Source organism: Xiphophorus maculatus, chromosome 13 (genome assembly GCF_002775205.1).
Source record: "Xiphophorus maculatus strain JP 163 A chromosome 13, X_maculatus-5.0-male, whole genome shotgun sequence".
Classification (NCBI taxonomy): domain Eukaryota; kingdom Metazoa; phylum Chordata; class Actinopteri; order Cyprinodontiformes; family Poeciliidae; genus Xiphophorus; species Xiphophorus maculatus.
Window position 1 is genome coordinate 16528789 of NC_036455.1, and position 12751 is coordinate 16541539.

Genomic DNA, 12751 nt, shown 5'->3' on the forward strand with positions numbered 1-12751 from the left:
TCACATTAAAAATGGACTAAGAAGGGCTGAGAACTAAGAAATCTGAGTAAGAGAAGTTTATGTATGGATTTTACGTCTAACTTCGAACAATTAACAATTGTCTTGCCAACTGATATTCCCTCCAAAAGTTTATTTTTAACAGTAAAATCTTTGTCTGTTTTAGTTATTGTTCTCTTTCCACAACAGCTCATGCCCTGTTTAACTTTTCACCTAGTGACTCAATATCTCATTATTACATGTGGGCATTATGTTGAACGCAACTTTTTCCAACTTAAGAGGATTTAAATTTTTAGAGGAAAAGTGTTCCTCTAAACAAACTTGTGACATTCAACGAACTCTTGTCCAGCTACAAACCTCGGTCTCTGTTCGGTTGAAGCAAACTCTGGCGTGGTTCGAATGCATATGTGGACGCCAAGCAGACCAGAGACCACTCCAAAAGCAGGAAGTGGACTGCAGCGCAATGTATTCTGGGTAAGTACAAGCAAAACAAACATGCGAGTCTTAACGCAGGCAGGAGAAATGACTTGTCTTTTAAACAAAGACAAAAGAGAAATCCTGCAACCGCTAAAATCTGACGCTCCAGTGGTTTTTGGTGCAGCGCCACCACAGGCGAGGAGGAGAACAAGGGTTTGGTTCGTTTCACAGAATGAAATCGATCCTCACCAGCTGAAAATGTAAAAAAAAGTTACAATTTTGGTCCCCAATTGAAGCGAGTCTACCGGCGAAAAAACACCCCGAGAAGCAGTTAAAGACACTTTTATATCGACAGGCTTTTAAACTCATTTATCTTCAAGTATTTTCTTGTTTCTGTTTGTATGTTAACATCTGTGACAAGCGCCACTTATTTCTACTAGCAGGGCTTCTGCCAATAAATCGATTCCATTTATTTCATGTAAAGTGGGCCAGCGAGAGAAGCACATCTGAACAGAATAGACCCGAACAAAAGAGGGGAGAACTTGAGAGGTTCAGCTGTAATTCTCTTCTCAGTAGAGGAGTCACCAGAGGGCAGGGCAGCGGCATGACTACATCTCCCAGCATGCTGCGGTCACACTGGGATGAGGCGATGGAGTAGACGTTGGGGGAAAAAACAAAAACTACTGATTCAATACATCCAAGAAAAAAAAAATCATATTTCTGTTAATTCCTGCTAAAAATGCAGAATTTTCAAACTGCCTCATCCAGAAATAGCAAATGGATACAAGAAGGAGGAGGTTGATTATAGAGCTGCAGAGGAGGCTTCTCTACACCAGTTGGTGCAATCCTATTGGCCCATCTTGGTACCCCTTCCCCCATACCGATCCCACCTCACAGACTCCTACTTGATGTCTCTCATCTTCAGCACATTTCTACGCGCATCAAGCCAAATTCACAGGCGGCCATGGTGGGAAGAGACAAATTTGTCCGACAGCAGTCGGGGGTTGTGTACATGGTGTAGAAATATTTATTGCAATCTAAGTGAGGAACAATGTAGGTAGGAAAAAGTGTGTGGGGGGGTGGGGGGCTAAAGGGAAGAAGGGGTGGAGGCAGTGGAGGGGTGGCTGTTTTTGGGAAGATGGATGTTGTTCAGAATAGGAAATGGAGGCAGCAACAGAGAGAGGAGTGGGGGGTGAGTTCATATTGGGGAAGGGGCGGCGGTGGTGGTGGTGGTAGTGGCGGACGGTGGGAGACTGGGCTACATGACGTTTGTTTCCATGGTGATGGTCTCTCTGTCTCCCACATGTAGGGAGATGGTGCTTTAATATGTGTGTGTATCTCTGTGTGTGTGTCTGTGTGTGTAATGGGGTTTTTTTTTTTCTCCAAAAAAGAAAAAAAAACTGTTTGTTTGTTTGGTGGCCATTTTATTGCTAAAAGAGTAAAACCACAGCTATGAGCCGTGCCAATCTGCACCCTGAAATGCTTCCAGGGTTTGCAGTCAACACAGATTTCAGAATCATGATTCAACACAAGCCGATTGGTTTAAAAAAAATAAAAAAAGTGTATTTTCTTGACCGTCCTGTTGTTTGAGCCGGTCCTTAAGTTAAAGTGTAAAAGGCAACAATGCCACAACTGTGGCTGTTAGGTTCCATTAAGAATCTTTATCTTTGCTTTGAAATGAAAATAATATGAATAAAGATCAAATCTGTTGGCGCAACCGCAGCTGCCAGACAACCACTAATTCCAACCAGTTCGCTCCGGACTGCAGAAATGCCAGATCAATTACAGCGCGCGAGTCGGTCTTTCCACCTGTGCTTCCCGCCATCACGCTTTTCTCACTCGCTGATTTAATGTAATTAAGAGTTAAAATTGCGCGAGCTAAAGATTTTGGTGTTTGGTTTGTAAAGGCTCGTTTAAAAATAGCAGCTGGGATGAAGGTGGAATTTTAGTTTGCGGGGGTGTGGATGGTTTCAAAAAAAAAAAAAAGACCGTCAAACGGTGAGCGAGCCTGGATGCTTCTGCACGTGCGTTTTTATTAGGGATGTGACACTGCATGTGTCGGAGAAACAGGCTGATATCTGCGCGGGGCGTGACCGGCATGGCAAAAAGATCCTGTTGCGATCCGCGCCGAACTGGAGGCAGAGAGGAGGCCTGGGAATTCCGCTCAAACTTGAAGGCAACATCGCCATCTGCTGTCGGGAAGAAACACGGCGCTTCTGCTGAACAAATCCACCCCGCTTAAAAAAAAAAATGTGATTAGCGACACATTAAGCTGCGCTTTGCTTACAGATGGTAACACGCGAGATTGAGGCGGACAACCTGAGCGGGAGTCACCAAGCAGACGGGCGAATTCCCTTGGAGGCGTCAATTCAGGGTGGACACACATCCATCTTCCTCCATTCACCACACACGCCATCTATTTTTTCCCTCCTGTTTTTAATGACATACACTATCATTTACAATTTGGCACCGTCTGAAACCAGAAATCTGCATGGAAATTCAAGGTTGAAAGAAAAAAAACCCCCACAAAAACAAGAACCTGCCCAGAATTTCAAGCAGCTGAGTCAGAAGAAAAGAATTGCCGTTGTTCTCGACAAACGGGTCAAGCCTTTCACCTGCAGAAGTAAGAGGATAAGCTGAACTGCCGGAACTGAAAGTATTAGGGGGGAAAAAGTCATTAGTAACCCTAAGGTGATTAGTGATGCTAAGTAGTGTAGTTTATGGATTTCAATGCAAAAGGCATGACAAAATGCCAGTCATGGGTTTGATTCATTTTTAGCAATAATAAAGTGTTTGGTTTTTAGGTTTTCTTTGCCTCAAAAACACAAAATCTTAAAGTACTTCTGGTCTAGTTTCTACTTCAAATATCTCAATACATTTTAAATAAAACAAAACTAACTTACAAGTAACTTTTCAGCAGGTGTAGGGGCTTCTTTCAGCTTCTATGTTTGGTGTAGAAAAGGTAGTTTTTAATGATTGCCTATGAATGAAAAAGAAATTTGATGTGTATTTTTTTCCCTAATCAGCTCAGGCTGAACAATTACATACCCTTATCAAAATATATATCTGCAGCTTCCGTTTAACTTCCGCTAAACTGCCTCTCAGTTTTTATGTCAAAGTTCTGTCCCTTTTGATTCTTTCTCCCAGCTTTCATCATCCTCATGGGTTAAGCCACAGAAGAAAGCTCTGTTTTCGTGAGAAAGATCAGCCGTGAAACCCGTAATCCTCGCTCCGACAAGATATTTCCCTGGAGAGACGATCTAAATAAAACCAGAGCAAACCTGATGTTTAAACTAAACATACAATCACTTCTAAAACCGTCCTACGGTTTTTGAGACTTTACGGGAAATTCATGGATTGCCTTGGAATCTTTCAACACAATCATCTCATGCAAAGGCTCATAAAATTGAGATGATGTTTTTGAGTCTGGAATTGAGGATTTTGGTGTTGACACTTGACAAAATGTAATGTTTGTTACTGGTTTCTCAATGGCCGCATGATGTTTATGTTTTTATGATGTAAAGCATATAGAGCTGCCTTATTGTGATACAAATAAACTCGAATAGTTCCCATTAAATATCTGAACAAGATGGGAGCAAATTCAACAAATGGCCACAAGAGGGCACCTTGAACAAAACATTGTTACACCTCCAGTCAGATTCTTACTATGCCTGAGAGACAATCTGTGTCCATCTGTTCGGTACTGAGACCGAAACTGTCTTTAACTGGTGCCTCTGACTCAAAAGGGTCAAAGGTCACACGCCAAAGACCTCCATCTCTATTGGTTCGGGCGCAAATATTGAAGGTCAGTGCTTCACAATCTGTGCCAGGCAACGAGCCGTGCAGTGCTCAGAGATCGGATGTTTTGGGAGAACTTTTGCTTGAGTGATGTTCATTTCAACCCAAAGTCATATGTGTGATTTATCTGCCGTCCTGCTCAAAGACAATATTTTTAATAAAAAAAATTTTTTTTCCTCACCTGCATTTAAATGATAATAATCTCTAATTGCAGTTGTGAACTGTCTGTCACCCTTAGTTTGTTTACAAAATGGCCTGAACAACCCTGGAGCGGAAGGTCACATGCCTCATTTCACCACCTTATGGATGCAGGGAAATAAGAATCTGGGCTCTCTTCACACAAGCAATGAGGCAGTGGAGTTGATTTTTACATAATTACAGCACACGTAAATCACGGGCAGTCGTAGGCCAGGCTAAAAACAAATGAGATCTAGGGTACCTTATGAAAAACATCACAAGGTACGCAGAAGCCAGGATTTTCCAAGTTTTAAGTGGAAAAAAAAAATCACCTGGAGCACATAAAAAGTACTTCAAGCTGCAGCAGCAAATTATTTATTTACACTTCTGTCATATTGTGTCACACAGAAAGAGGAGGATAAAGTCCACCTAAATGCAAAATGCGAAGTAATCCCATTGTATTACTGATAACTGTCCTGGTGGTAAATCCTACATGACGTCCAAAATGCAATATTCATAATTAAGTTTTATGCGATGATGAAGTCATTTCCCGTTTTCATCACCATTTCTAATGCAGTACTTCTAAATGTTAACAGAAAAAAACATTGATGGAAACATGGACTGCTGAGTAGCTGACATAGCAAAGTACAACAACTAGCTAGTTCCACCAGTTTTTCACCTTACTATTTAAACATGCTTACTGCCTGTGGGTTACTTGACTCAAATTGTAACTTCAAATCACCTTTTGCCCACTCCCAAGTCAGAAAATCAGCAGTACTTGTTAATTATTCTTCAAATGCTAGCTAAACCTAAGCAAGACTCAGAACTGAATGCTGTCAGACCTGTAAAAAGAAGAATTACAACCTGCATGACAATATAAAGTGAGTTAAAATAACTCAAATAGCAACAAGGTCATTCTCATTGATCAGTCTGGAGCAATTTGTAAGGTTTTCGGACTTCAGTGAACTTCAACTAGAGCCATTATCTACAAATAGTGAAAACATGAAGGAGTGGTAAACTTTCTTGGTAGTTACCAAAACCACCAAATTTCCTTAAAAGGGAGTAGAAAAGTCCTCCCATTTCTTCAGGTCTAACTTGCCTTAGTTAAAATTAGTGCTCAAAATTCTACATTAATAGGAAACCAAGCAGAAATTGCATTCATGGGAGAGTTCCAAGATGCAAACTACTGCTGACCAAAAACAACAAAAATGCCAATCTCACACTACCTAAAAACATCTTGATGATTCTTAAGAAGCATAATTTCATAATAATAACTACGTGATACCTACAGTCAAACAGGATGCTGTTGGTTGGATGGTCTGGAGTTGCTTTGCTGGCTGTTCCAGAACCAGACTGCCCTGCTGTAGTTGATGAAACCATGAATTTCATCAACTGGATGGAGACATACTCCATCCAGATTTTCTGGATGGAGTATGTCTAGCCACCAGTTTGTGGCCTAAAGTTAAAGTCCAAGAGCACAGATTCAAATCCGACTGAGATGCTCTGGCATAACCTTAAACAGGCTGTACATGCTTGACAACGTCCAATGCAGCTGAATTAAAGCAATTCGGCATTGAAGGGTATGCTAGCCTCCATGATGGATAAGACAATCTATTAAACTTTGATTATGCTATTGGTCAAAGTCAAAAGCTCAATTTCACCAGCTAGATTTGCATGTTATTGACAGTGTCCAATTATGGAGAATGACTTTGCATAGCAACCAAGAAAAGGAGGGAAGAAATGAAATACAGCTAAGAAAAGTCTTCCTAATGGTAGGAGGATTTTCTAATCCAAAGAAAGCAAGCAGCAGGGCATAAGAACTGGAGCTTCTTTTTCTGTTGGAAGGTAAAATTATTTAATGTGTGCATTTACACATGTTCACTGATTCATCTGTACATTTTATTTTTCTTGTTTGAACCACAGACGTGGGAAATCAGGAGTACTTTCAAAGACTTGAGCTTAAATTCACCTGTTTATAACTGCTCGTTCTTTTAGAGTAAGTAATAGTAAAAGTAAGTAAAGTAAAAGCTTGAAATTAACATTTGGTGCCATCTTTGATCCACTGTATATGTATTTCTTCAAAAATACTTTGTACAGCTATTCCAGTGTTTCACACTTTCTTTATTTTTCAGGATGAAGCGGACACTTCTGCTTGTCCTCGCCTTCTCAGGTCAGTCTGTCAGTTGTGCAGAAGGGTGAAACTCAAAGGGACAGGTCTGATGTTTGTACAGATATAAGTTCTCCAAAGTTATTTTCAGTACCTCCAGTAGACAGATGTCATACAGTAGTGATTTTGTAGAAAGTGCAGAGATTCAGACCTTGTCAGTCCACTACAATCTTACCATGAATGCTGTAGTTTTTGTAACAGGTCATCAGTTGTTTACATGGACAGTATTATAAATTGTTCTTTCGAAAAAAAAGCTAACTATTAAACGCTAACTGATGGCATTTGCTGAACTACAGCAACTAACAGTACGATAAGATAGTAGATTTTGCTGTTTGAGCTCATTTCCCACTGTTGGTTTCACAGCATATATTCTAAATCTAGATTATATTTCTATAATATTGATTGTTTACAGAAGATGTGTTATAAGATGAGGTAATTTTTAAAAAAATGATCTTGTCCAGCGGGGGTTTATGTTCTGTCTACCAACTTGTTTCGTGAGTACCACTACGTGAGCAGCCCCAAGACGTGGGCTGAAGCTCAGCGGTACTGCAGAGAGACGTACGCCGACCTGGCCACCGTGGACAGCCCAGAGGAAAACGACAGACTGCTCCTTGAACTGCAGGGATCCGGACAGTTTGCCTGGATCGGGCTTTACGACAACACAACGGGCTGGAAGTGGACAATGGGAGACGATGACTTTGTCGGCAATAAGAGTTTCCCACCTTGGCAACCAAATCAGCCTGACAACTACGGTGGCAAGCAGAGCTGCATAGTGATGAATTTGATTGGAGGCTGGCGGAATGAAATCTGCAACACAGAGCGCCCTTTTATCTGCTTTGATGGTAGGTAACTCCACTTTTCATTTTCCAAATCTAGTGGCAAAGATGGAAAAATAAGACAATAAAACCATCATAAGTGAATATATTTAGGTCAGACAATGGTAAGGATTAAAAACAGTAGAAGAAAAACATCCATAGTAGTTTCAAAGAAGAGAATGAGTGAGGTTTGTCTGTTTTTGCTGGTTTTTCTGTGCGGTTTCAGAAATTGACGGTCTGACCGGACGAGCCCCCACTTTTCCACTGTCTGACAGTGACATTTTCGGTGCTCCTCCTAATCGTCGTTCTACGACCGTAGGAGCGTTAAAAAAGAGAATATAAGTGAAGTTTATTTTTTGCTGTTTTTCTCTTTTTTTGTAGAACACGGCCCTTCTAAATACGTTGTTGTGACTACATTCATGTTTTGGGAAGATGCTAAGAACTACTGTCGGTCCAAATACACGGACCTGGTCAGAGTGTGGAACACGTCTCAGAACAATGAAATACACCCACTCATTGAGAGGAACCACTGGATCGGCCTCTACAGAGACCTGTGGGCTAACTGGTCTGACCACAGCCTACTGACCTTCACTAACTGGGAGACGGGCCAGCCTGACAACAAAGGCAGCACCAACATGACTTCCTGTGCTGCTGTGAATACGAGCACCAGAACGTGGTGGGATGTTGACTGTAGTGAAGAGCACGAGTTCATCTGTCAGACTCTGATTCCATCCAGTAGGAGGTTGGAGCTGCGCTTCCAGTCTGAGGCCGACCTGACCGACCCCGACGCCCAGCAGCAGATTTTACAGCAGGTACAGGAAGCCTGTTTCCTCTCTATTTTGAGAACTTAATCTACAACAATACCAAATCTAAAGGGAAAGTGCATAATTTGTTAATTTAGGGTTCTGGTGCAAAGTTTTGTGCAGTTAGTATCTCAGCTTATTTTAACAAAAACAAACTCTGTTGCCAAAAAAGAATCTTTGGCATGTACAGAGTTACTACTAATCAATAAATTAGAGTATGCATTCACACAAATGTGAGCCAATTCACACCACAATAATACAATAATAGTTTTTTATTGTTCAAAGGTAAAATCTCTGTTTCCTCTGCGTTTCCATCAGCTGTTAGCAGAAATTCACCATAATTAACAGAAACAAAAGGCTTGAAACTATCATACCATTTGTAATTAATTCATGTGTTGCACTTTTTAATGATATCCTTATTTGTTGACTATTGTAAGACAGTAGATAATATCTTGGGTACTGCAGAAACTCATCAATTAAAGTAAACCATTTTTAGCACAATAACTTATAGGAAATCAGCTCTATACCAAATTAAAAATTACTTAATTGTACAAAAAACTCACATGACAGATTTTACAACATCACGATTTATCATACACAGAAAAGGTCGAAATGGATACTTAATATTTATAAAGACTAGGAATTAGAATATCTCCTTTGCTTTGTTTGACTACATGTAGATATGAAGATCGTATTATATATCTCTATAAGCCATCATGTATGAATTTACAGAAAATTAAGTCAGTAAGATATATGACAATATGCTTTGATCAACTGGACAGCACTTAAACAATCTACCATAAAAACTAATCAATTGTATCTTTCATTTAGCTCCACGCTAAACTGGAGACTGATGGACTAACAGACTTCAAGCTCAGCTGGATCGAGAAAGACGGGCAGGACTTTCACAAGGATACAAAGCAAAAAACATAAGAAAAATTCAGCTTTTTAAAATTGAGTCTTACTATTTCAGCAGCATCTGTAACAGTTAGTCAAAGATATATTTGTTTTTTTATTCAGCTATCTATTTAAGTTTCAGACAGAAGAAGCAGAAGACTTTTTCTATCTATGAATTATGTGAACATGAAACCTTGTTTCTTTTGCTCTGCTTTGTTTTATGAGGTTGGAAAATTGACGGACTGTGGTTCAAAAGTCTTGAAAAATTGTTTGTGAATAATTACTTGTACTACAGTCTTTTATTTGTAGTTTAAAATGAAATAAATATGGCATACTTGTGTGGTCTGAATTATGGTTTGTCTTTGATCACTAAATGTTTGAGTAATAAATCAGATAAACCAACAATAAACTGTGTGAATGTATCACAATTTGTCATTTGTGGTGCAAAACATTAACATTGAGATTTTTACTAAATTTGTTTTTGTTTTAAGCAAATACCCTTTGTGTGAGGTTAATGCGGACTGCTAACAGACTTATTTAGCTCAAAAGAAGATTTTAAAAAATTAGAAATTTAATTGCAGACTTGTTGGAGTATAATATGCATGATGACATACTTTTCTCAGTCTTATTGGCATGAAAAAAAAAAATCAATTTGACCTTTAAAGACAAGGAATTGCATATTCATGAATTTCGATTAGGGTACTTTGCGCGTTTTTACCAAAAACAACCACAGACTAAAAAGTAAGGGTAAATTTACTGTGAATTAAATTAGGAAAATATATATTTTAATGGAAGCCAACTAAATGCATTATAGGTGTATAATATAGAGAAATATTATGTATCATAATGTAGACTGTAATGAAACTAGGGTTGCCTTACAACCATGATCAGCCTCTTTAGTTTTGTCTGCTGGCTTCTGGTATTTAAAGAACCACTGGGGGGGGAAAATGTATATTTCTGTCATTTAAACACAAACTTACATGTGGTTTTGCTCATGTAATCAATTATTCTCACAAAGAGAATGAAAATAAATTAATCTATGTTCTTATTTGCCACTTTGAATGGATTCCCAGTAGTTTTTATGCCATTAAAAAGATGCTCGGTTAAAGCATGTGATCTACGTCACTATGTCTTGATTAAGATCATGTGATCTATGTCCAATTTATAATTTCAGTGTTCTTCTACATCCTATTTTTTAAAACTCTTTTTAAAATATATACGCCACAAGAACAACAATGTTTGCCCATTCATTTGACTGATCCATTCTCCTTGAGATAAGGACACAAACATTTAAAAATCTTTAATTGAAAGTTGGCCATTTCATCATCCATTATTACACTGTAAGTGTTGACAGTCCAAGTGCAGGAACTTGTTTTACAGTTCTTGCTATACTGCGACGACTTCTGCTGTAAAATCTGCTGGGCTAACTGCTAACCCAACCATTGGTCAAATCTGGACCAATTATGCTACTTCAGGACATGGGCGACTTTCTGTAATTGATGGCACCATGAGTTCTGTGCTCAGTCAGAAAATCTAACCATAAGCTTGTTACTTTAATGCTCCAGAACATTTAGCAGAACCACCTCTGAATGGGTCAAACACCGAAATCCTACTGAGAAGGTTTAAAGCTACAGAATGTAACTTTTATTTTTTTTTTAAAGTTACATTTGTTGAAGCTGTCACTATGTCCAGACAGGTAATCTGGGGGTGGGAAGGAACAAAAAAAAAAAAAGCTTCGCTGCCTTCTCCCAGTGCTAACTAGAGACAACCAATCAGAGCCAGGAGGAGGGTCTTAGCGTTGTCAATCATGCTCGTGTGTGCTCCCCGTACCCTCCTTTCTGTCTGCTATGATACAACTTCTCCCCATCAGCAGAGCCTGAAGTGAACGCTAAGGCTAGTTAGCATGGCCACGTATGATGACGGACAAGCCCTTTTGTTGTTTCTCTGCCTTTAACACATTTAGCAGCGCGTTCATGAGGTTAACTGGCAGCGCTAAGATCCTCCTCTTGGCTCTGACTGGTTGTTTCTGACAGGGAGAGGTGCATTCCTTCAGACGGCAATAGCAGCACAGGGAGGAGGTGGAGAAGCTTGATCTTTTCACCGTCTCATCTTATCTCTACATGGTGATAGTTTTAGCAAATATAAAACATCTTTTTTTTTTTTTTTTTTTTTACTTACGGCAGATTTAATGCTCAAGATTCCTCCAGTGAGGCTGAAGAAAGACGAGCCTAAAAGATAAAATAAAAATACCCCCAAAACATTGCAAAACACTGATTAATAGATATTGCTACCATGATTATTAGCTTCAAAGGACAATTACTTTTTGGTGTGTAAAGCTTTTGTCCTTAAATAAATTAAATATATTGAAAACTGCTTGTTGTACTACTCCTGCTTGTCTTTGACATTACATTGTATTTTGATGACTAAAAATAAATTCAAAACAGCAGAAACTAACTGTTGGATTTAACTAAATTTGGTGTGAACGGCTTAAAAACACACAGATACGGTACATTGCTAGGAGCCAAACTTCTTCCTTTATATATTTAAACAATGCCTTGCGTGGGTTAGCCGCCTCATTTCACACAGTTCATTTGTATTTGTTTTACATCACGTTCCATTTGTTTTACATCCTGTTCTAATGAAAGCAGCAAATTACTCAGATTGGGTTTCAATACTGAAAATGAGGAGAAATAGAATAAAGGTAAACAGATTCTTTTCATCAAAGCAAAGATCCAAGCAGGATACCAGAGATGTCTTCAAGTCCAAGTAAGGCTATTGTGTATTCCTTATTTGACCATGCTTTTTTGTTTTTATTAACAAATTAGAAATAAACCATTAATTGAGTCTTAAACTTGAAGGAAATATCTCTCAAATGTAAATTGTCCAAAATATTACCAATTAATTAATCCTAAATGTTTATACAGTTTTTGGTTTTGCCTTTTCTCTTCATATAAAATAGATGTGCTCTGCATGTTTTTTGTTTAGATTTTTTTTAACCCATTATTTAAAAACCTAACATTTAAAATGTTTAAATTGACAGGATGAGGAAGACACTTCTACTTGTTCTCACCTTGTCAGGTGAGGTTTCTTTCAGGGGCAAAATAAAACAATGTTTCCATTTTCTTAAAAAAAAAAAGCTTCATAGTTATTTTATTATCGTTACCCAGCGGGGGTTTATGTTCTGTCTACCAACTTGTTTCGTGAGTACCACTACGTGAGCAGCCCCAAGACGTGGGCTGAAGCTCAGCGGTACTGCAGAGAGACGTACGCCGACCTGGCCACCGTGGACAGCCCAGAGGAAAACGACAGACTGCTCCTTGAACTGCAGGGATCCGGACAGTTTGCCTGGATCGGGCTTTACGACAACACAACGGGCTGGAAGTGGACAATGGGAGACGATGACTTTGTCGGCAATAAGAGTTTCCCACCTTGGCAACCAAATCAGCCTGACAACTACGGTGGCAAGCAGAGCTGCATAGTGATGAATTTGACTGGAGGTTGGCGGGATGAAATCTGCAACACAGAGCGCCCTTTTATCTGCTTTGATGGTAAGTAATTTTTATAAAAAACAACTTGGGGGTGTGCTGTGGTGGCGCTGGGGTTAAGCACAACCCACATATGGAGGCCTTAGTCCTCGACGTGGCTGTCGCAGGTCGATTCCAGGCCTGGCGACCTTTTCC

At 39.4% G+C, this 12751-nt stretch overlaps 1 protein-coding gene across 2 annotated transcripts; it reads left to right on the forward strand.

Annotated features, from left to right (window-relative positions):
• The first annotated feature begins 406 nt into the window (after nucleotides 1-406).
• LOC111610642 (C-type mannose receptor 2-like) lies at nucleotides 407-9318 on the forward strand. 2 transcript variants are annotated; one of them, XM_023345373.1, is made up of 6 exons: nucleotides 407-471; nucleotides 6313-6385; nucleotides 6522-6559; nucleotides 7018-7398; nucleotides 7753-8183; nucleotides 9006-9318. In XM_023345373.1, the coding sequence occupies exons 3-6, from the start codon at nucleotides 6523-6525 to the stop codon at nucleotides 9105-9107; spliced, it is 951 nt and encodes a 316-aa protein (XP_023201141.1). In that variant the 5' UTR covers nucleotides 407-471; nucleotides 6313-6385; nucleotide 6522; the 3' UTR covers nucleotides 9108-9318. The 2 variants fall into 2 exon arrangements, with proteins under 2 accessions (XP_023201141.1, XP_023201142.1); XM_023345374.1 differs by lacking the exons at nucleotides 407-471; nucleotides 6313-6385 and having other exon boundaries at nucleotides 6502-6559.
• The last annotated feature ends 3433 nt before the right edge of the window (nucleotides 9319-12751 follow it).